Below are 22,298 nucleotides of genomic sequence, written 5' to 3'. Positions count from 1 at the left end.
GTGCGTCGGTTGAGTGCTGAAGCTGTTGTGTATGTCCGCGATCTTGTTGTGGAAGTAGGAGGCGAGGGAGTTGCAGAGGTCTTGCGAAGAGGTGATGTCGTTGTTTCCGGCGTTGGGGTTGGAGAGCTCTTTCACGATGTTGAAGAGTTCCTTGCTGTTGTGTGCGTTGTTGTCCAGTCGTTCCTTGAATGCGGTTTTCTTGGTGGCGTGGATCAGCTGGTGGTGTTTTCGGGTGGCGAGCTTGAGGGCAGTCATGTTGTCCGGTGTTGGGTCTCTGCGCCAGGTTTTCTCGAGTGCTCTGCAGTTCTTATGCAATAGGTGAGCTGTTCTTTGTTTATTGTGAATTTCCTTTCTGTTCTCTTTGTTTCTGTGGAACACCACATTTTTGAAAATGCGTTGAAGATACAGAGTGCTTGTATCTTCTGAGGAAGAGAGAGTCACTACACTTGTCAGGAGACCGAGTGCCACCTTTAGTGTGTTCTTTCATCTATGAAACATTTTGTGTTATCTTTCACAAAGATGTCATGTATCTTTGTGGCAATGGGTTTGGGGTAGCACGTTAGCGATTCAAGGTTTGGTGCTGCGCTTGGCTGCATTATCTAGTTGCTGGACCATATGTGTCAACATAATGCTGTTACAAATTCCATGTGCAAATCTGATCTATAGAAAGCTCTCTTTTCCTAAACTTATAAACATAGTTTATAAAATCCCTGTGAGCATAAACCTTTAATTTGGAGAGATGTATGACAATTCGGCTGATGTCCTAGTAGTATCTGAACATTTTGTGCAACTTTTGGGGTTTGCACATGTACATTTCATAATTCTGCATGATGATGGCTCAGTTTTATATTTCTGTCATCGGTGCTATTATAGTCATATATTTTTGAATTAACCTTTTCTTTACCATTTGTCCAGAAGATTCTTTCAATACTTTGTAATTATTTTATAATTATGTGGTGTCAGTGTGCTAAAGTTTTACATGTTCTCATTGAAGTGGCTGGACAAAAAATCCAACGCATGAGGCGGGCTATTGCCGGAACAGTGGATCCCACCATGACCAACGTCAATGTTCAGCTAGTAGTGTATCAATGTCCCTACATTGACTGCATCGACCCACCGCCACCGCCGCCACCACCACCACCACCCCCACCACCGTCAGTCGTGCCAGTCGTCACGCCAATCAGCGGGTAGGTACCATAGCTACATCAATATATCCATACAAAAAGGAATATATCATTTTCTCAATTTCACATAATAAAAAAAAATGTGCAGAATATTTTAGATGATTACTTAAGATGTGGGCAGGCGGGTTCGAATAGCTCTTTATTTGAAAATAATGTTTCTTAGATGCAGGGGGGCTTAAGACATTATGAAGAATCGTTGTAAGTTTGATCATGCGGTCTTTGGACTCACATAATCACCTAGCCAATTTCCCGCCCTCACCCCTAAAAAGTAGATTTATTTGATCTGTCTTGACATCACGGACCCAGCTAATGTTACAGTTTTATGGCACTGCAATTGGTAAAAGCGTTTATGCAGTGAGCCATAACAGAAATACAAAAAAAGTTGCACACTAATCAAAGATTAAAGGGATACAGTGGAATTAAAATGAGATGTGAGGGCACGAAACAAGCCGGGGCAGTCTAAAACGTGCTAAGGGCATCCAGATATTGAAAAGAAAGCGGACTGGACTCATAAACAAATGCAATAAAGGAGCAAACAACATGTGCAAGAAGTACGGGTGGGAACCCCCTGAGATTAGATCAAAACTCAATCAAGGAATTGCACAATTATTTCCTGTTGTAGGGCTTCTTCACAAAGCCAATGACTGGATGTACTATTGTAAGAATGTCACAAAAGGTAACATGGCAAACGTAAATAATGTTTGTGGTGCGCGATATTGGATCAACCCCCCTCCTAACAAGGAGTTTCTTCACTGGGAAAAATATTTTACTCCTAAAGAAAAAAAGATTAAAAACATAAAATGTGGCATTGTGCAGAGACTCTGGCTTATCACAATAGGAAGTTGTACTACGACCCTCATTACGCATGTCCCCTAGTGTTGGATGCAATAAATAATTGACCATATTAAAACTGACACCAAGGTGTCCAGGATTCAAGTACGATAAATGTCTCTTATTTTCACCCTCAAATTAGGGCATAACATGGATTTTGGTGCTTAACACACCAACAGCCAGATTCATCAAGCCAAAATCGGCTCGCAAAGGGCCAGATTCTGAGATTCATCATCCCAAATGCAAAAATCGCAATTCTAGAAATCGCTAAATTGCGAATAATTGCATTTAAGGAATCTCAAATTGAGATTCCTTAAATACAATTCATGAACCATTTTAAAATTGCGAATTTGCAATCTGGGGCTGCTATTTACCTCGAAGTCTAACTACGTGGTAAATAGCAAAAACTTAGAAAAATGTACCTAAGTGCATTTTTCTAAGTTGTATGTGTGGGCGCAACACCAGTGTACATTGCCATTTCAGGGGTGCTATAGGGTGTCCCTTGGACACCCTGGCACCCTTGAAATCGCTTCCTTATTTGCCATTCACTAATTGCTAATCGCAAATAAGGAATGACTCCCACGCCTACAGCTCCCTCAGCGTCTCTGAACTTAAGTAAACTCTCAGTTTACTTAAGTTCAGAGACGCAAGGGAGAACTGACAATCATATATGTCAGTCAGCATGACGTCGGACCGCCCACCCCCTTCAGAGTCTAAAGGGGGTGGACAGTCCGACTTCATGTTGACTGGCATGATTGTCAGACCTTCACCAGGGGCATGCAGGAAGGCAGCAGCACAATGCACAAGTGCCCACGACTGGGGAGGGTCGGTGAATTTTGCACCGTGCCCAGTCATGCTCAGTAATAGGTAGGCTGGCGCATACCGATTAGGAGAGCGATGGTTGAGCAAAGGCTCTAAACTCTCGGTCTCCTAATGGACAGGCGGGCAAGCGATGAGCAGCCCTGCTAAGCCAGGATTGGCTGAGAGGGGTTGCCAGCAGTGACGTGGGTGTTCCAGTACCTGTAGGTGCCGACGGGACCCCGGAGTAGAGGCAGGGCGAACCCTGTCAGGTAAGTTTTTTAAATGTAATTTAAATCCCCGCCACCCCCGCGATTATTGCGTGTCGCGACTGGCTGCAGCACTAGGTGGAATTGTTAGTTTGGCTACATGCTCTGGGCTGTGTCTCCACTCCATCTTTATTTAAATTTTGCCGCATCGCTTTTTGTGATTTGGTGCGCTGCTTACATCACAGATTGTTGTTGCTGAGTTAGCCATGGTCATTCATTCTGCTTTAATGCAGCAATTTGTAAAAAAAACAGGACTGGACTAACTAATCACTGTGGCAGGCACACACCCGACTGAGCTACAACTCCAGGAAGCTTGAGTCCTCTATGCAGCGTTAACAGGTCAGATGAGAGAAGATTCTCCCATTTCCCTTTCAGTAGTTATACGTGCATGTTTGGTAAGATTGTTGTGCACAATGAAGTTTCTGGCATTCTCGGCTTTCATACTGGCTCCGTGTATGTCCGTGTAGGATGTTAGAGTGTTTGTGCAGGAGTAGTTGTCCCACTGCTTCACCCTCCCCGACACCCCCAATCCCTCCCCCCCACACTCCCAATGCACAGCTCTGGTGCTTTCTACACTGTTTTACTCACAGATGGAATTCACATCGTTTTACTTTGCCTTCTTTCTTCTTTTTTATGCACTTGTGTGCTTATTGAAGCCCCCCTCCCCCCACATACTAACCGCCTCCCCAGTACATGCTCGGTGTCCCAGTGTAATAATAGAACAGCCTCATTAAGAGACCAGACATGTGAGAACACAGTCTCGAACCCCCAGAAAAAAATAACAACTTAATGGCGCGGGTCTTTGAGATGGTTTCACAGTGAGCTCAGGACCTGTGGCGGGTCCTGCACACTCTGTTTCTCTGACAAATGGTGCAAAAGTGAAAGAAATATCCTATTTAAAATAAAAACACTTTATAACGGTCACCGGGTCTCAAGATGCGCCCCCAGTCTCTTATGGCCTGGTACTCCCCCAAGTCCCCGTTTTTTTACCTTTGGTATCCACAGCCAGCCCTTGTCCGGATAGGATCTCCCTCCATCTTCAAGGCAAGAATAGAGACCACACCAATTTTTGGATTAGGGGGAGTAACCCACAGCCGTATTTATTTATTACAAAATTAAAAAACATTATTTATTAACATTATGTACAATTATGCAGAAAGGCCAGATACATTGTTAGACCGATGATGTCACATGGCTAACCTTAACTATAATACACACAACACTCCTACTGTAAATATAACAATGCATATATACACTTTCTGCATGTCCCCTGTAGAGCCTACGGCAAGGTCAATGACTGGCAGCCTCCTGATCCCAGCAACTACGAAAAATTACTCCACTGGAGTTGGCTTGCGCATGGGGTACAGCCTATAGGACGGATACTTTCACCCCGGCCCCCCCCTACGCCCTATGCCTTAAACTCCATAACGGGGGCTGCATACTGATGCGCATGCGTGTCCGGGGGAGGCCACAGGCCCACTGGGAAGAATGAATCCCCCAGCCCGCACCCCGACAGCCCACCTACCGGCTGTCACTGCCCCTGGAGTTACATGTTTCTGACAGCTAAGGACCGAAGACTATGGTTACCAATCATGACCTTACCCCCTGACCGGGGACACACACAACTAAATACAACATTATTACCTGAAATCAAATAACATGTACTGACATTTATTCAACGTTACACACTTCAATTACATAACTCTGTATTACCAATCCTGTACTTGAGAAGCTTACAAATATTGACACTTTTATTATAAAGTCACCAAAACATCATATTTACATTAACTCTATCTCTAGAGATACCTGCAATAAAAGTAAAAGAACAAAGCAAACACATTACTGCCAAAAACCTTTAAAATGTACCAAATCATCAAATTTACATTCATTCTATCTCCTGAGATACCTGCAATAAAAGTAAAAGAACAAAGCAAATACATTAATGACAAACGCATTTAAAATGTACCAATCGACAACTTTACATTACTTCTATCTCCTGAGATACCTGCAATAAAATTAAACAAACAAAGCAAATACATTACTGGAAAACACATCTAAAATGTACTGAATCATCAAATTTACATTACTTCTATCTCCTGAGATACCTGCAATAAAATTAAAAGAACATAGCAAATACATTACTGACAAACACCATTAAAATGTACCCAATCATCAAGTTTACATGAATGCTATCTTCTGAGATACCTGTAATGAAAAACTTTTAAGAGAACCATCAAAATACATTTCTGACCAATACATTTGAATTGTCTGCCTTAGGGGATGGTGGGTGGGGAAAATAAATTACGGGCCGCTGGTGCCCCGGGTGCTGTGCCCGTGGGGGACAAGAGAGTGGAACAAGAGAGTGTTGTGCTCCCCACACCCCCTTTTAAAAGGGGGGTGGTCACAGGCCAGTCTAGACAGGTCGGACCAGGCCGCTGAGTGTCCGTGTGAACCGGAAGCACTAAAGTGCTTCCGCTTCACACCTGCAGTAACCCGCCTACTGGATGCTTATGGGGGAGGTGGGAGTACTCCCACCTCCTCCTTTCCCCCGGGGACAGGTATGACCAACATAAGGGCGTCGCGCGCTACTCAGCGCTCTGCCTTGTCCAGGACTGCAGTGTGTGCACCGCCCTCATCTTGCAGAAATCAGCCTGGGTGGATAGATCATTTGGACTGCAGTGTGTGCACCTGCCTCATCTTGCAGATATTAGCACGGGTGGATGGACAATTTGGACACTAGTCACGCAAAGGCATAAATGTTTGTCTGATGTGGATTTCCAGTGCTTGCTCAAGACATGCAATTTTTATGTTTTTTGCTGTTTTATATAGCGCGAACTCGACCCAAAAGTATTGGAGCCTTCAAAAGAGCACAAGTTATATTACAATTGGACACATTCATTATTTTGTAGGCACGAGGAGATTAAGGGATTTACCCAGAATCACAGGATCTTGAGCCCACACCTGAACCTGGTTCCTGAGTTACAAAGCCAGCAGGTCTGGTTGATACGCCACATCCTCTCCTTTTCTGATTGGAACCTCTTAAGTATTTCTTTCAGGAGAAGAATCTTCACATTTTGATAGCGTGGCTTGTCTCCAAGCACTGCTTTATTTCATGACCCCCACTCTCCCACAAATCTCTTTCTAGATTGCTTTGTCATAGTGAAGTAATAATTATTTAAAAGAGGTAACATTTTTTATAACAATACCCTTACCACTCCATGGAGCACAACAAGTGGCAAAATCAACTCTCCTTTTGTTAAGTGCACTTTATACAGGGACTCTGCCACATGTTTGCATGGATGTGTATTACCATACTACAGTGCCCATGTAAATCACTGAGAAGCTCTAAGTATCCTTTCATGTTAATTGGACATACAAATCAAAATATTTTAAGTTACTTTGTTATATACTTCATAAATTGATGATGCTAGAAAGTGTATGCATACCAACAGGCTCAGCAATGTTCGGCCCTAGTAGGTTGAGCAAGCCCTACTCTATTGGGACAGCATCCACCTGTTCATGTTGCACTTGGTGGATGGTGTGGTCCACCTTGTTACAGGGAGCAGGGGTTTTCTGGCACTCGTGGATGCAGCGTTCTTTAAAGTCATAGCCTTGACTTGTCCTCTTTCCAGCCCTAGACATCAGAGGAAGGTAGTGGACAGTGGACAGTGAGCCATATAAAGGCCCCTTCCTCCCTCTCATCAAAGTTCCTGTCTCTCCCCTTACTAGACATTAAAAACACACACACCCTACATCTATATATGAAAAAAGTAAAAACTCCAAACACCCCTTAACACCACTATGCAACTAAACCCCTAAATTCCTCTAAACAGACAGACAAACAACAACTTTAAAAGACAATACACTTATGGACATACAAACTACACACAAATAACACTAACAATGTACTAACAAAACAAATCCCACAATTGACACACTCCAAATTCCTCTCACACTCTAGCAAAAGCTTCCAATTACATCCACCAAGCTCCTACCACAAAGAGAAAGTCAAACTAAACTCCACACTGTTCGTGGTATGAAGCCAGGCCCAATACCTTGGAGTATCCACCCGATTTGCGCAGCCTTTGGGGCCTATTTTCTGATGCAAGGGCCATGCAAGACACATTTACATATGTAGCATCCCATTTTAGAATGCAGGGGCCACACAAGACATGTTTGAGCAATGCAGCATCCCATATTGCCATGCAGGGGTCACACAATATATGTCTGTCCTCAGTAGCGGCTCCTGGTGGGAGTGCTACCGGGCGGTGACATGGGTCGGGGAAGGGGCATGGTGGGAGGTAGTAAACACCGGAACATGGATGAATGCAGGTAAGTTGACAATTAACTCAATAAAACGAATTCTGTTGGGAGCGCTACATCGCCAAATGCAAATGTTTTGTGTTGACCTGGACAATGAAGAAGAAATGGTTATTAAATGTATTTTTCGTCCATCACAATATACAGTGCATAATGAATAATTCAAGACATCGAACTCTTCCCAGTGTGTACAGGGTGGTTCCAAAGTGAAAATGTAGTGCAGTTTAGTCCCTGTATAATACTGAAAGGAACATTGCGATTGGTGGAGTAGACCGTGAAGACTGAGGGGTTTCCAGGCCAGATCTCCGGCTTGGGAGGCAAGTGGCCAATCCTTGCAGGACATTCTTCTGGAGTTCGGCGTGCAGGGCATGCAATCACTGACATTCATTAGACTTTGATTTTCTAAATGTCAACAGTTAGGACTAATGGTGATTTTTAATGTCTGAATCTGGTAGTACACACCCTTGTGCCTCATAAGCTGTCAGTAATGAGCTTGACTGTGAAAGTGTGAAGTCTGTGTGCACGTGCCTTGCCGGATCGAGAGGCCAACTGCTACAGGGTGTTTTACGCATGCAGTGCCAGCTTTGGTTTACATGCAGCAGTCTCGCTTTATGCCTTGTGTGTGTGTGTCACCTGCAAAGACCGTAGTGAAGGAGGCACACTGCCCACTCCTGCCCATGTTTGCAGTAACATTTAAGTGGACACAGCGGGAGTCAGGAACATGAGCCTCATTTACAGGGATTGTGGCCTCTCACATCCTGTTTGGCTCAGTCGTGTCTCACAATGCCCTTTCATTTCTGGTAGTTTGCAGCAGTTTTAAGATCTTAGAGTTTCTCATTGCTCGAATGGGTATCATTTCTGATATTTATATGTTACCCTTGGTTTGATTTTGCTTGTGAGAAAGTGTCACTCATAGTTGAGGAATGCACTCATAATTACACTGAAATTATGAAAATTGTCACGCATAAGCCATCTGAAACCTTGGCAGCTATGTTTATATGTGCTGGTCCCCCGGCTGGGCTGCAAAGATATCTGCCTAGGTTGGTGTTGTTTATCTGTATTTTATTCTGTGCATACTTTGAGGCTTGAGCCATGCCAGGTGTTTATGAGGGGCTTTGATTCAGCATGCAGGGGCTAAGGCTAAAGCCAAACAAAGTGCCTGTCAGTGGGTTGGCCTCTTTGCAACAGAAATTCTGTGGAAATGTGTGTGAAGGGAGTACACTGCTGTAAAAATATTTGCAAGGCAAAAGTAAGAGAAATTAAGGTGCTTATATTTGAGGGAGTGTCGTGCATGTTGGGGGCGGTCAAGTGACAGAGATGTGAGGAAGGGTATTCGGGGAAGAGTGAAAAGAGGATGCTGAAAAGGAAAAGAGGGGGTTGAAGATGTGCAGATGGATAAGATATGCAGAGAAAAATAGGATACATATCTAACATAAAGCACACATAATTGAAGGCCAACACTCCTTTCACAGGCCTCAATGCTATTTATTTCACAGACTCACTATTTCAGAAGTTCAGAATTTAAACATTTTCAATGTTAATTATTTATAAGAAATCATTGTTGTTACTCACTTATCTTAAACAGCTAACACCCAGCAACAAAGCTCATCATACTGACAGGCTTCAGGCGTATGTCAGTTGCTGTGCCATTTATCTGGATAAAATTACATCTCAGAGAGAATCCAAAATACCGGTCCGATGGCACACTATGGGAATCACAGAAATGTATTTGGCATGTTCCTTTATAGGAGGCACCCACTTTTTTCATCTCACTTAAAGACCTGTCTGCACATATTTCTATATGACTGGTTACAGCCAGCAGCTGTGGGTGCTTTCAGAAGTCTGGTTAGAGCATATTTTTCCAAAGTTAATGCTGCACGCAGTGCAAGACACTATGCCAGCGTACATTTTAAAGGGCTAAAGTTGTCATGCAGAACAATTTACATATTACAGTAACTGTTGACAAATTAATGCAAGAAGATAAGGGGCAGTTTTTACTGTGTTTAATATTTCAAGACTATACGTTCCCACTGCTTAATAAGCCTTGCTTTATCACTGCATTCATTTGCTTCAAAATGCACCATTTGTCAATCTTTTTTAAATTTCTTTCTCAGGAGAGGGACTCTCCCTTGAACCCAGATTTGTCCATTGAACTTGTTCACATCACTAACTAGTGTTTTCTATTGGAAAGGGATGAGCCAAAGCAGTCTTGCTTAGTACCCTAGCCCTCTTCAGAAGTCAGACTTGCTTGGCAACCCAAAAATTCTCTGAAATAATGTATGAGTTTTCTTTTATGAATGCCTAGAAAAACTGGATTTTTAGTTCATTTATCACAGAAATAGTGCTGAAAATTGCACCAAAAATATGCAATTTTTTAAAAAAATTCTTCATGGAGGGAGAACACCCCCGAACCCCATGTATTGCTGTCAAGCACGCTCGCTGCGCACACTCGCATACGTTGATTTGTTCTACATAATTCTCATCAGTTTCAAATTCCAACAGCCGCCACTGCTGTACTATATACTAAAGACATGTAATAAGGAGGATAGAATATTCACTATGTTTTTGATGTAGTACCTGTCTGCCAACTCTAAACCAGGCTCTTAGTATTCATTGTCCTTAATGGTGTAGCATGGTTGACTAACACTAGGCTATATCTATGTCATTTGGCGGAAGGAATCAGGTGTTATAAAATCCGTCCTTATGAATTGAAATGGAAGATGGATGCTCAGTAGAGGGAGGTGGCTGGATCAAATAACTGACTATAGGTTCACTTGTAGCAAAATATTCTGACTTCGGAAAAAAACACCAGACCAGTAGTAAGCTTGTAATAGGTATGTTTCAATTTTCCAAGCTATGGGTGACAATCTTCCCCTTGTCCATGGGCGAGATGTAGAACTTGTGTTTAAAAAGTCTGGGATACCAGTATTTACCTTGGCCTTTGTGACCTTGGAATTCAAAATATACCTCATTTAATCTTCATGAAATAATGACGTCATTTGTGTGAATCTCAATCCTCTGCTGTTGATTGGATAGTATTTCGTGAAGTAGGGTCTCTTGCTTGAGTTTCTCTAATACCCCTGCTGTTTTCCCAAGGTGTGTCTGATACAGGAATTTCAGTTCTTAATGTATAATAGTTTAACAGGGGAAGGGGCAGGAACAACGTGGGATGAGCCACGCGTGCCAGAGCAATGCAAGCGCAACCACGCTTGCTTGAACTACGCATATGCCTGTATCATCCATATGCGTGGTTAAGGTATAAGCATGGTCTAGATGTCCAGAATGAGCGGGCCCAGAGGTAGAAAGGATCAGGAGAGGATGTGGCAAGGTAAGTGGAGACAGGTTTTTGGGGGTAAAGGGGTCGTTTTTAGGGCTCGGATGGCAGGGTAGCGTTAGGGGGTGGGGGTGATGTTTAGGGCTCAGAGGGGTCGGGGTAGTGTTTAGACCTCGTGGGGTTGTGTAGTGTTTAGGGTTCAGGGGGGTCCAAGGTAGTGTTTTGGGCTCTTGGTAGTGTTTAGGGTTCAGGTAGAGTCGGGTAGTGTTTAGGGCACAGTGGGGTTGGGGTAGTGTTTAGGGCTCACAGGCGGTCAGGTAGTGTTTAGTCCTGGGGGTGTTGAGGTAGTGTTTAGGGGTCAGGGTAGTATTTAGGGCTCAGGGGTGTTCAGGGTTGTGTTAAGGGCTCAGGACAGTGGTGTTGGGGTGTGATCTTTACCACACATTCCTTTACCACTCACGCCTTCACCACAAAATGGCGCAGTAGAGGCATACATGGTAAAGGAATTTGTTGTTTAGACACATTCATTGTTGGGGCTGCGTGGTGGAGGCAAATGGGATTTAGCCATGCATGACTCTGTCATACACCGTTTAACAGAATAGAAGTGCCTCTATTTTTCTCAGCTATTCCCTTGGCATAGTATTTTTTTCATCTCAGCCTATCCATATTATTATCTGTCCTGTTTAGAATTGGTCCTCTAGTAATGACTCAGCTGCGGGTGTTTCATATATATATAACAAGACAAACTGTTATTAAAACTAGGACTCTCATTAACAATAACTCTCCTGGCACAGAAACAAGCATATTGTTAAAGGTAGAACTGCAGTGAGATATACACATTTATTCCTATGTACATAGGAAATAAGGATTCCTTGGCTAAGAAAATAACATATTTTGCCACCCTTCTGGAGTTGACCACTGGTTGATGGCATTTATTGTCCATGAGTGTGTGAGATATGACCACCAATTTGACCCCGATCTCTGCAGCTAAACCACTGGGGTGCTTGTGGAATTTGGAGGAGGTGAGAGTTTCAACGGGTGCTATGGTTCTGATTTTTAAGTGTCCAAAACTTGGATTGCCCTTCTTTTTTGGGTCATCAGCTGGGTAGGAGTAGGTCTTATTGAAAGGGCTGACGTCTGTGCCACCACGCTAAGTACACGTAAGGCCAATATTGTCTTTGAAAGTTAAATCAGAATGCTGTTTGATCCATATTTTAGTATTCGGGGGTAGAGCATTGAAAATTGTTCTACGTACATTTTGTCTGTAATTAATCCAATGAGAGTTGTAGCAGGTTGTAGTGCTTATGTCCTATAGCTTTAATACAACTCAATAAGATCCTCACACTTTCCCCTGGTACCTAGTTCTACCTTTGAAAATGGACCTGGTTAGGGTTCTGTGTCTACAACCAGTATTTCCCGAGTCTCTTTTTCACTTATTCTGTGTTTCTTGTGGGATTGGCAGCATGGTCAACTACCATGGACTTTACTAGGAGGAAGTTGGTAAATTGATGAACTTCGTATTTCATGAGGCTATGCTGCATTTTCCCTTTGAAAATCTGTTACAATAAAATAAAAAAAAGCCAGGTTACTGTTTCGCAAAATAGTACATTTGTAGATATCCTAGAGTTTACTATTATGTTGATAAGTCTCAATATATTTTGTTCTGAGTCCCTTGTTGGATAGCAATAAGAGTCAGGTGCCCCATTATCGAAAAGCTCTCTTTCTTGTTTGGACAATTACTCATTTCTTTTACTTAATACCCGTAAATGTCATTAATGCTCAGCAACTTGATGAAAAATGGCCTCTAAAGTAAGGGCAGTCATTTTGGCACTTTGAATGATCCCAATGCTAACACCAATGTCTTAGCTGGGAGTGTGCACAAACTAATCTGTAGGTCAAAAGGTTTTCTAATCTAGGGTCAATTCCAATAAATACATTGGTCAGGATAGTGGGAGTTTTTTGGGGGATTATGACTCATCCTCAGGACTTGTAGATTCTCAGTCCGTGGCTAAGTTGATTCAGACAGTTTAATAACTGAGGCATGTATGGCTAAACCACTCGTGCCTCTACCATGCAGCCCCAACTACGAATGCGTCTAAACAACGCATTCCTATACCATTCATGCCTTTACCACACAATGTCATTGTAAAGGCATGACTGGTAAAGGGATGTATAGTAAAGATCACCCCCTTGCCCTGAGCCCAAACACTACCCCGACTCACCCTTGAGGCCTCAACATTACCCCAACCCCCCTGAGCCCTAAACATTACCCAGAACTCCCGTGCCCTAAACACTACCCGCCCCCATGCCCTAAACACTACCCCAACCCCACCCAAGCCCTAAATACTACACAACCCTTTTCGAGCACTAAACACTACTCTGACCCCACCCCCCTGAGCCCTAAACATTATTCCTATCCCCGCCCCCTAAAAACTACCTCCACCCCCTCAAAACCTAGACCCAGCCACACTTACCTCACCACATCCTCTCCCGATCCTTCCTGCCCCTGGGTCTGTCCATTCCAGCATCTATACTGTGCACTGCCTTAGCCATGCATATGCGTGGTTAAGGCATATGCGTGGTTAAGACATACGTAGTTGAGCTTTCTGGGAAATGGCACAATTGGCACCGCCCACATTGTCAAGGCCGTTTCCCGTCTCAGACTTGTGCTGAGAAAACATAGTCTTTATGATTGGAATAACTGGATAAGACAAGTATCAGGTAAAGGTCTAGATTTATCTGAAAAGTATATCCTTGTGCCACCTTCTTGTGCCCGTTTATTTCCCATGGAGAACTTTGAGTCTTTTCCGCTTGACGAAACCTATTATGATATGTAAAGGTGCTTTATTTTGTGGTTGGAACATCGGACATCACAATTATGGTCTGGCATCCTGGGACTCGAGTCCTACTTCCCTTCAGCTGCTCAGTCTAACACATCATGTTTCCAGGGTATTTAAGCCTAGATCTTCACTTAAAGATGCAACATCAGTAAACAGTCTGCATTCCTCTGGAATGTCTTTGTCCTGACCCCAGCCAAAATAGTCCATAGTTGTCTTCTCGCAAGTCTGGTGCAGAAAGGTTGTGGTTTCCTTAATGGGTGTTGCAACAAGTCTGAATGTTCTTTTCCAGGAAAGTGTTGGAGAGTGTAGGAACGAGGCAAAGACGCGGCTCCAGGAAATACGAGAACATATCCAGTTTTCTCAAGGAGATCACAAATCCTATGCCCGTTCAAGGAGAGTTTTAAAAAGCTTTAAGATATTCAGCTAAACAACTTAAAAGATTGGAACAACAGGAGAAGCGAACCAAATACAAGGAGCTCCTCTTATGAAAGAGAGGACTATGAGAAGTAATACGGAAGAAATTCACTGAACACCACAGATGTATGAATCTGGATCTTGCTTCATATAGAAGGGAGAGGGTGCAAGTCACCACTTATTCAAGTGAGAAACCCCGATTAAAGAAGTCCTGAAGAAGGTGCCAAAATATCACTTGTTCTGCACCGAAACGCGTCGACGCATTTTTGTATATACAGAGAATCCAACCAGGGCCCAATAAACAACTGATGTACATGTACTACTGTTACTGTTGTTTAAATTGATGAAAAAATTGCAAGCCTTTGGATCCAGAGACAAGTAGTGGCAAAGAGACCAAGTAGCCACACTTAAACTAGGGGGTGTATATTATTAGGTTCTTGTTTACCGTTTTCATATATGAGTGGTTGAGATGTTCTATGTGTTTTATTCTGTCTTTAATTTTAAATTTTGAGTCGCACGTTGTGATGAAATATTGTGATTAATTGTCTTTTACCTTGTGTTTTCAAAGAATTTCTTTGAAATTTTAAATTATGATGTCTAAGCGCTTATGTTTTTCATGTATATGGTTTTATTAAAAATAGATTGTAAACGATTCAATTTGGTTGTGGAAATTAATATATTTTCTCTATAGTGTGGCTAACGGGCCTTCCATATTCAGGTTTGTGTATGTGCCCATAGTGGAATGAAAGAATAACGAGTGCTCCCCAGGGATTTCCTTTTGACTCACTTTTCCAGGAATGACCAGGGTCGGGCAACAGAGTCCACGCCACCCAGGGATGAGCTGAGTGTAGGCAAACTCACCTCACTGTCAGTAGTATTCCATAAGCATGGAGGTGCACAATTGCATCTTCGTAATGTGCTGATCGATCTGCAGTTAGCATTCATATCCATTGGAAGCATTTCTTTACTTCTACAACATAAGTAATACAGCATAAGTTTCCAAACAATTAGGGGCTGCTCCTTCCCTTCTAGGCAGGTGTAGCCACCCAACTCAGTGTCCCAAATCTCCTGACATGGGGTGGTCATGCTCTCATTCAGCCCTCCATCACGCGACTCATTCCCATTTCTGTCCTCGAGCTGGATGGCCCTACATAGGTACTCCATGTCGGGGGTCCACTAGTTGTTATAGAAGACCGCGCCAGAAATGCTAAGGGCCACCCTCTGTCATCGGATGTAGGCAGGAGCAGACGTTTGTGTGCTTTGAGTTGGGGGGGTTTGCTACTGCCAAGAATCTCTTCTCTGGGAAGTCTCGGGGCCAAACAGTATCCTATCCTCCCCTATGGTGCCCTCCCTTAGCATCCTGTCCAGCTCTGTTTGGATATCATTAGGTTCAGTGAAGGGGTATAATACAATTGGATTGGTGTCATATCGGGTCAAATGCACTACTACCCTGTGTGGTTCCACCTTGTTAGGATGGATCTTGGCCCTTATTCTGCATAGATATAGTTGAAGAAGGCATTTTGATTTCTTGGGGCCTACCTCTTAGGATAAGTAAAGCCTGACTGTGCCTACTGCATGTGGAATTGACAAATAGATGTAACATGACCTGGATTATGTTTGGGAGTCAACTATGATCATGTGCTCCTACCACATGTGCAAAAGGGCCCTGTGTAGAGCATTTGGGATGCCGGTGTTCTTAGTGTAATTGTAGGTGACATGGGAGAGGTCCGTATGCAAGCACTGTAGTAACGTTTGAATAGACTCCCTTTTACCTGGCAGCTCCTCTGCAGTGAATAAGTGCTGTGTCACCCATAGCAGACAAAAGGTACATAAAAATGCACTCATACATAACTTTCCATTTGACATTACAGGTCTTAGTATGGATCTTCTTGAAGGAGTCTGTGGTCCTCCAGTGACTGTGGTTTCCCTTATCACTTCAAACAAAAAAGATTGCGGTGTTAGTTCAAAGTTTCAAATGTAAACTTCTTAACCAGGCTGGTTTGTTTGATGTGGCAGCTGGGTGTTGATGCACTTGAAGGTTCGGTTTTTGACCTGCTTGGATAACAACTTGGTTCATTGTTAACTCAGAAACATAACATGTGCTCATAATCAATGTTTTCCAGAGTGCTTGTATTTTTAACCTAGGGGGGGGTGTCTTCTACACTACACTCGTCGCTATTTACTGAGGCACAGGAAGAAGGCCCCTTTTGGGTATCTTTTGATAGTTTTGGTAAAATAAAGGAGATAATTGGTTATCCAGGCAGTTTAATATCTTTATGAGCCATTGAGCCCCATCCCACGTCATTCCTATATGTGTGCTCAGGTTAGTTCAAGCTTTTTGTGAGGTAATCTCAAGAGCAAAGGAATTGATAGCATCATGCTTTAGCAGGAGTTCTGTGGGAGTCACTAGTTTTCCAGGAACGTGTCTCGCCTGGTGTGTACATGGAGGTACTGATGGTGTGAGTTCTGTCTTTTTGTCTACCTGTATGCAGGAATATGTGATGAGGGAGCGTGTTGTTATGTTTCTCAGATATAAATTTACCTTAAAGAAATTAAAATACCTGGAGTCTCGCAAAACAGGTACAAGGTGGTTTAATTACGAGCAGCAGCTGGGAGCAACTTGACAGGATGAGGCTGAGGAAAGTTTCTTTGTATACAAAGTTTTGGCTGACATTATATCAATCAAATGAGGCACAAAAAAGTAATTTCTGCATTTCTGAAAAGTATCTCAGTCATAAATTTACCAAGTTTGGACATAGATGGCTCCCAATCATGGTGCCCTGTACCTACCCCCACTTCCCTCATATGTAGAGCACGCTGCCCTGTGTTCTTGCTGTGCTTCCCAGGTCTGTGCCTGTTGTCTCTACCTTCAACTCACACTTTCTTCCTCGCCCCATCTGGGTTGCCTCCTTTGCTTGGAGCTATGTGCTGATCTCTATGGCATGGCTTCTCCCTCAAACTCAATTTCTGTCATCTCTGTGGCTACCCAGGCAAATCCTGTAGCCTTGCTCTCGTCATTGGTTCCGGAGTGGCTGGGGCTCCCTTCCTCTCCCCCACTTGCTGTACCACTATCTAGACCCACCATAAACCTTCCTGCCACTTGTGTATATTCGCTTGAACCAGAGAGCGTGCTTGTTCTCCTTGCTGCTAAGGTTCTGTGTGTTGGACATGGTAGATGGAGGGATGAGTGTTTGGGGACTTTTTCAAGGGACTTGAGTAGCGCTGGAGGCATGTAGGCTTGCTGGACTTTTGGTGTCTCATGCTTGGGCCTTACTATCCATCTTTCAGTGGGGGGCCATCAGCTCCTACTGATGGCCCCCCATCTCACCCAGAAATATCACCAACCCAGGGTCCAGGTCACTCCGGTGAGGCCTATAAAACCGAAATACAACACACCTAGTCACACTCACACTTTACCCCAAACCCTTGCAAATATATCTATAAACAAAGTGGGTTGAGTGAATTCTCTCCTATGACAGGATACCTTTTAAGCACAGATTCTAAAACCAACATTTGTTTGCATCAATAATCCTACTAAACTAATCTATGCATCAATGTACCCCGCCAATTAGGTCGATGGACCAATTAGTTGAGCAAGTTGATGGTGATTGTCAAGACCAGCTTAACCCCAATACAACAATACATTGATTTGCATAAATATTTGACTCTAAAAGAATCACAAACACCTGAAATCATTTAAAACATTTTATGTAATAATTTGCATAAAAGAGAATTAGCATTTATTCTGTCATTATTAATTCTTACTGAGCATTGCTATTTATTCAGGAAATAAATCAAGAAAACTGGTAATAAAATCATAAAGAGAAAATTCAGATTTACATTAATTCCATTATTCTCTGAAATAAAAACATCAATTAATCTTTGGTCATGTACCTGAAAGAGAATTCTTCATGAAAGATCAGAGAAACATAGTTAAAAAACACATGCATTTAATTCGTAAAGCTTTCTACACTTAAACCTTCCAACCCAGCACTTAAACCCAAAACTATACTTACTAACACCGGCCTTCTCGGACGCAACTCTTTTCCCAGGCCTAGTGTCCCAGAACGTTCTCCAACCTACAGGGGTTATCAGTGAGCCTTCTGGCATAGTTTCAGGCTCCCAGCATCTCTGCAAACAGCTGCAGTGCAAACAGCATCTCTCTCTCTGCGATCAGCTTCTGTGACATTAAACCCCAATTTTGCTCTGAGATTTATACTGTATTTGCTGGCTCTCTACCCTCAAATGTTTCAAGTCTTGTCGTTTCCCTTTCTCTGATTGGTCATGACATTGCAATTATTAGCCCTCAGGATGCTCGTTAATCGACAATGTATTTTTAAACTTTTTTTGACTAAAAAGCTGACAGATACAAATTCGACTGTCCATGCATTTCTTAACTTCCAGGATGTCCGTGGACAACTTTGTTTGACAAACTGATAAATACACCTTCGACTGTTCTGGTTCATCATTAGGCCTTTAAATGTTCATTTTCAGTGATTCAGTTGTTTCCACATGGTCATTTTTTTAAGGCACTTGGATTTTATCCTTGGCAGACATTCAGCTGTTCTCGTGGTTATCATTTTGGCCCACAGCCACTCACCAGAGTTCATATCAAATGGCCTCGGATGTAGTCAGCTGAAGTTGCAAAATGTTCTCAGTGAAGCATAGAGTATGAACGAGCTTTCTCTCAGCAAAATGATGTAGGCTTTTCTACTGCGCAAAACCGGGAAAAGCAAAGCCATTTTGGAATTGGCAACCAACCAAAACTACGATAAACAGAAAAAGAAAATGTAAATACACAGAATGTATGTGTTTTCTGTCCTCCCAACCACCAGTGCTAATATTTATCCTTTAAGACTGATACCTAGCAGAAAAGCATCACACTGCAAGACATTAAAATGAAGTAGAAAAGCAGCATGCAATGCACAATGTAAACAGACATGCATTATTATACCACTTAAATGCACAAAATAGATTAAACATGCATTTTACATCATTAATTAATATGTTAATCAAACCTGTTAGTGCAAAGCATTTCCCACATGTAATGTGTGTGGTTTGGTTAACCTTGAAATCAAGGAGAGGGGCTCAGTGTATCCAAAGGGACAGAGCACCTATACTGATAACGTCAAAATTCAAATTCCCTTTGGATTTACAGCTTTCTATAGAACTCACCATTCACACACTTCTATTATTCAAAATATATTCAAGCTAGGAACACCCTAGCTTGAATAATAGAAATGTGTGAATGGTGATTTCTATAGAAAGCTGTAAATCCAAAGGGAATTTGAATTTTGACGTTGTGTTTTGGTTAATACACAGCAATCAAAATAATATATTTACTTTGTCATGGGGGTGATTGATCTGAATGGGGTAAACCCAAAATCTTCTGTACCTCGCTCCATCACTACTATCGGTGGACTGTAGTATCCTAAAGCTGGGGAAGTTAGCGTGAGCATCTCCATTCCTGCATCTGGTGGGGGAGGTACTGACACCTTGCTTGCTATCGGTGATGTAGAGCTATTACTCTGGGCCTCTACAAAGATGGCCTATAATTCTAGTAATGCCTCTCTCCTTTCTATCTTTTGACCTGTGTATTTAGATTTTATGTGTTCTAGTATTTTCTATAGCGTTAGTGTCAAATGTTCCCTTCCTAGGCCATGGAAATGTATGTGCCTGTGTGTGCATGCCATTCTTGGCAATATTTTTATGTTTCTTTGCCTATGTGGGGCACCTGGTTTCCATGTGTTTGATTGGGAAATCCATGACAATGTCATTGTTTTTTGTGTGGACAAAGTAGGACTCAAATCTGTTTGCCCTAATTGTGGGATCACATGTATGTACTGTACTCTTACAATTTTATGTACTATGAGCTCAGGACTATTCACAGATGCTTTACAACAGTTCAACTTAAACAATTCAATAAACACAGATAACACAACATATGAAGGGCTGCAACATAGGTATAACATGCTATAAAAACAATGTCTGCAAAATTTCTACTTTTTGCACAAAACACAGTTTGCAATAAACAACATCACCCTCACATGAAGTATTGAAACATAGGTGAAAAACATGCAATATTAGAACAATATCTGTATGATATAAATTCGTGCACCATATACAGTTTAAAATAAATAATGCACTGAAAATAAAGATCCCTTTGGGTTTCTGTTTTTCTTAACACATCGCACACATTTTCTACCTCCAATCATGTTTCACTCACATACCACTATTATCAGCACCAACTAGAACTCAAGAAAATAATGTAAAAAATATCCCAGATTTTTAAATTTTTCATTAATTACATAAAAGAGCTATCTTCACTTGGTTAAAAATCTCTCATTTGAGAGCTTATTGCAAACAGCATAAAAACATTAATACATTGAGAATGTATTCGAGCTAATATCACAAAAATGGGCCTGCCTCATCATACCTACATCCGGATCAACTGTGAACTGATATATTTATTGGCACTTTACTCTTCCAGATTCTTTTTGCCTCAAAACTTAAAAATAAAATCTTGTCTTTCATTAATCATATCTGATATTCATTGTTTGGGTGTCTTTTTTACTTGTTTTATTCTTACCTTTTTCTGAGTTGGTTTAGGGAATTTTATTGTGTTGTTTTCTTGATTTCTGTTTCATTGTTGATGCTGCTAGAAATTAACACTTATTTCTCTGAGGAATATCCTACTGCTTGTGTCAAAGCTTCCAGGGTATAAGCAGAGATTCACCTATACATCTCTTGGGATCTGACCAAGGTATTTTGCTATGGGCTTCTTCTTCTCAAATGAATAGCCCACTTTCTGATGCTCTGTATTATTATGAGGTTGTTAGTGCACTTCAAAATGTAAGCATATAGAGTGCACTTTATTCCATTCTGGCTTAGTATTTTAGAAAGTATTTTAGGATACAGTCTTTTACAATACTTAGGTTCTCATATACGTTTTGTATTTTGGATCACGTCTTTCATGTAAATTGTATTATTATTTCTGAAATAAATATTTAGTGATTGACTAGCATTTCTAGAATACTGATTTAATCAGATATTATTAATAAGGAAACAGTAAAAGTTCTGCAGGTGACATACATGGTATCCTTTTTAAAAGTTGCAAAAATGTCTTAAAATGTTAAATACATTTATAGATTAATTGATTATCTCAATTGCAATTAATGGCCCTACAGTACTTTCTCTTTCAACTGCTAAGGCACTACTTACAAACAAAATGTGAGAAAGAATAAAATATATCCTGTGTCTACCTGTTAACTCAAGTAGACATAATGGACCCATTCAAAACAATAAAATACATTTTATTATCCTTGGCAAGAGTTCTGGCAATTACGTATTCACAAGGCAGTTCTTTTGTGTAGTGCTAAACATAGGTGACTAAAATCACCAGTCACCATTTAACTAACAGCACAACCAATTTTAATTTCTATTTCCTTAAGGAGCACTTAGTTCAACAGTGGCTTTGGATGTCTCCCTAATACATGACAGAAGAAGAAGCTTTTAGATTTTACTTTCTGAATATCAAAGTAAAAATCTAGGCAGGCCTTCATGTGTACATGCTGAGGCCCTTACTTAAACTGTGGGAGGTGAAATGCTCTGTCAAAACATGTTGGATATCTAAGTGCCATAGGCTATAATTTACACGTAAAATGGAAGACAGTAAATCCCTCATGCTTGTAGTATAGCATCCCATCTACCAAACTCTAAATAAGGCCTACAGTATGTAATCAAGAGAACAAAATTCTACAGCTTAACTAGCAGGTTAATAGGTAAACTAAATTAAATTGTTCTGCAAAACCCACAATGGTAGGAAGTTTAGGATTTTATCTTAAGTTAGTTCTGTGAATCGGGCCCCTTACGTTTAAATGTAGATATCTTCACTGTGACATTTCCCAGCGGTTCCCCCACAAAGGCACCTCCTCCTCCAGCTGGCTGCTTTGCCCCACTGAACTTTCCATTCTCTGAAATTTTTCTTTCAAAATTTCTTCTCAGTGGAAAGGTTAGTGGAGATTGGACCCTATCTAATTTGTGTACCCAAACTTCACACCATCACGGTCAGCCATAACTTCTGACTTTGCCAAAGTCTCCGCAACTAGATGCAGTTGGTGCTTTGATCTATTAGGCACTAGATCTTTCTAAAAACTTTAAACATCATAACTCTGATTCCACTAATTGGATTTTTGTAATTTTCATGGCAAATAATGTATTAAAGTTCACTATATTTTTCTCAATTAGTGTACAGTGTTTTTATGTGTTTTGTTTTTACTTTATTACTGTGTAATTGCAGCATTAGTACTTTACACATTGCCTCTAAGTTATGACTGACTGCTTTTGTGACAGTCTAGATGAGGGTTAA

At 41.6% G+C, this 22,298-nt stretch overlaps 1 protein-coding gene across 1 annotated transcript in view; it reads left to right on the top strand.

The window, feature by feature from the left end:
• The window catches only part of LOC144828000 (fibrocystin-L-like), a 1,506,874-nt gene that overhangs the window by 1,122,720 nt on the left and 361,856 nt on the right, over positions 1-22,298 (top strand). The window contains exon 56 of the mRNA XM_078686147.1: positions 995-1,187. Coding sequence (XP_078542273.1) covers positions 995-1,187 — 193 coding nt within the window. The remainder of the gene's footprint in view (positions 1-994; positions 1,188-22,298) is intronic.

The sequence above is a fragment of the Lissotriton helveticus genome, chromosome 4_1 (assembly GCF_964261635.1).
Source record: "Lissotriton helveticus chromosome 4_1, aLisHel1.1, whole genome shotgun sequence".
NCBI classification, from domain to species: domain Eukaryota; kingdom Metazoa; phylum Chordata; class Amphibia; order Caudata; family Salamandridae; genus Lissotriton; species Lissotriton helveticus.
Note: the sequence above shows the minus strand (reverse complement) of the source record. Positions and strands in the feature narration are given on the sequence as shown.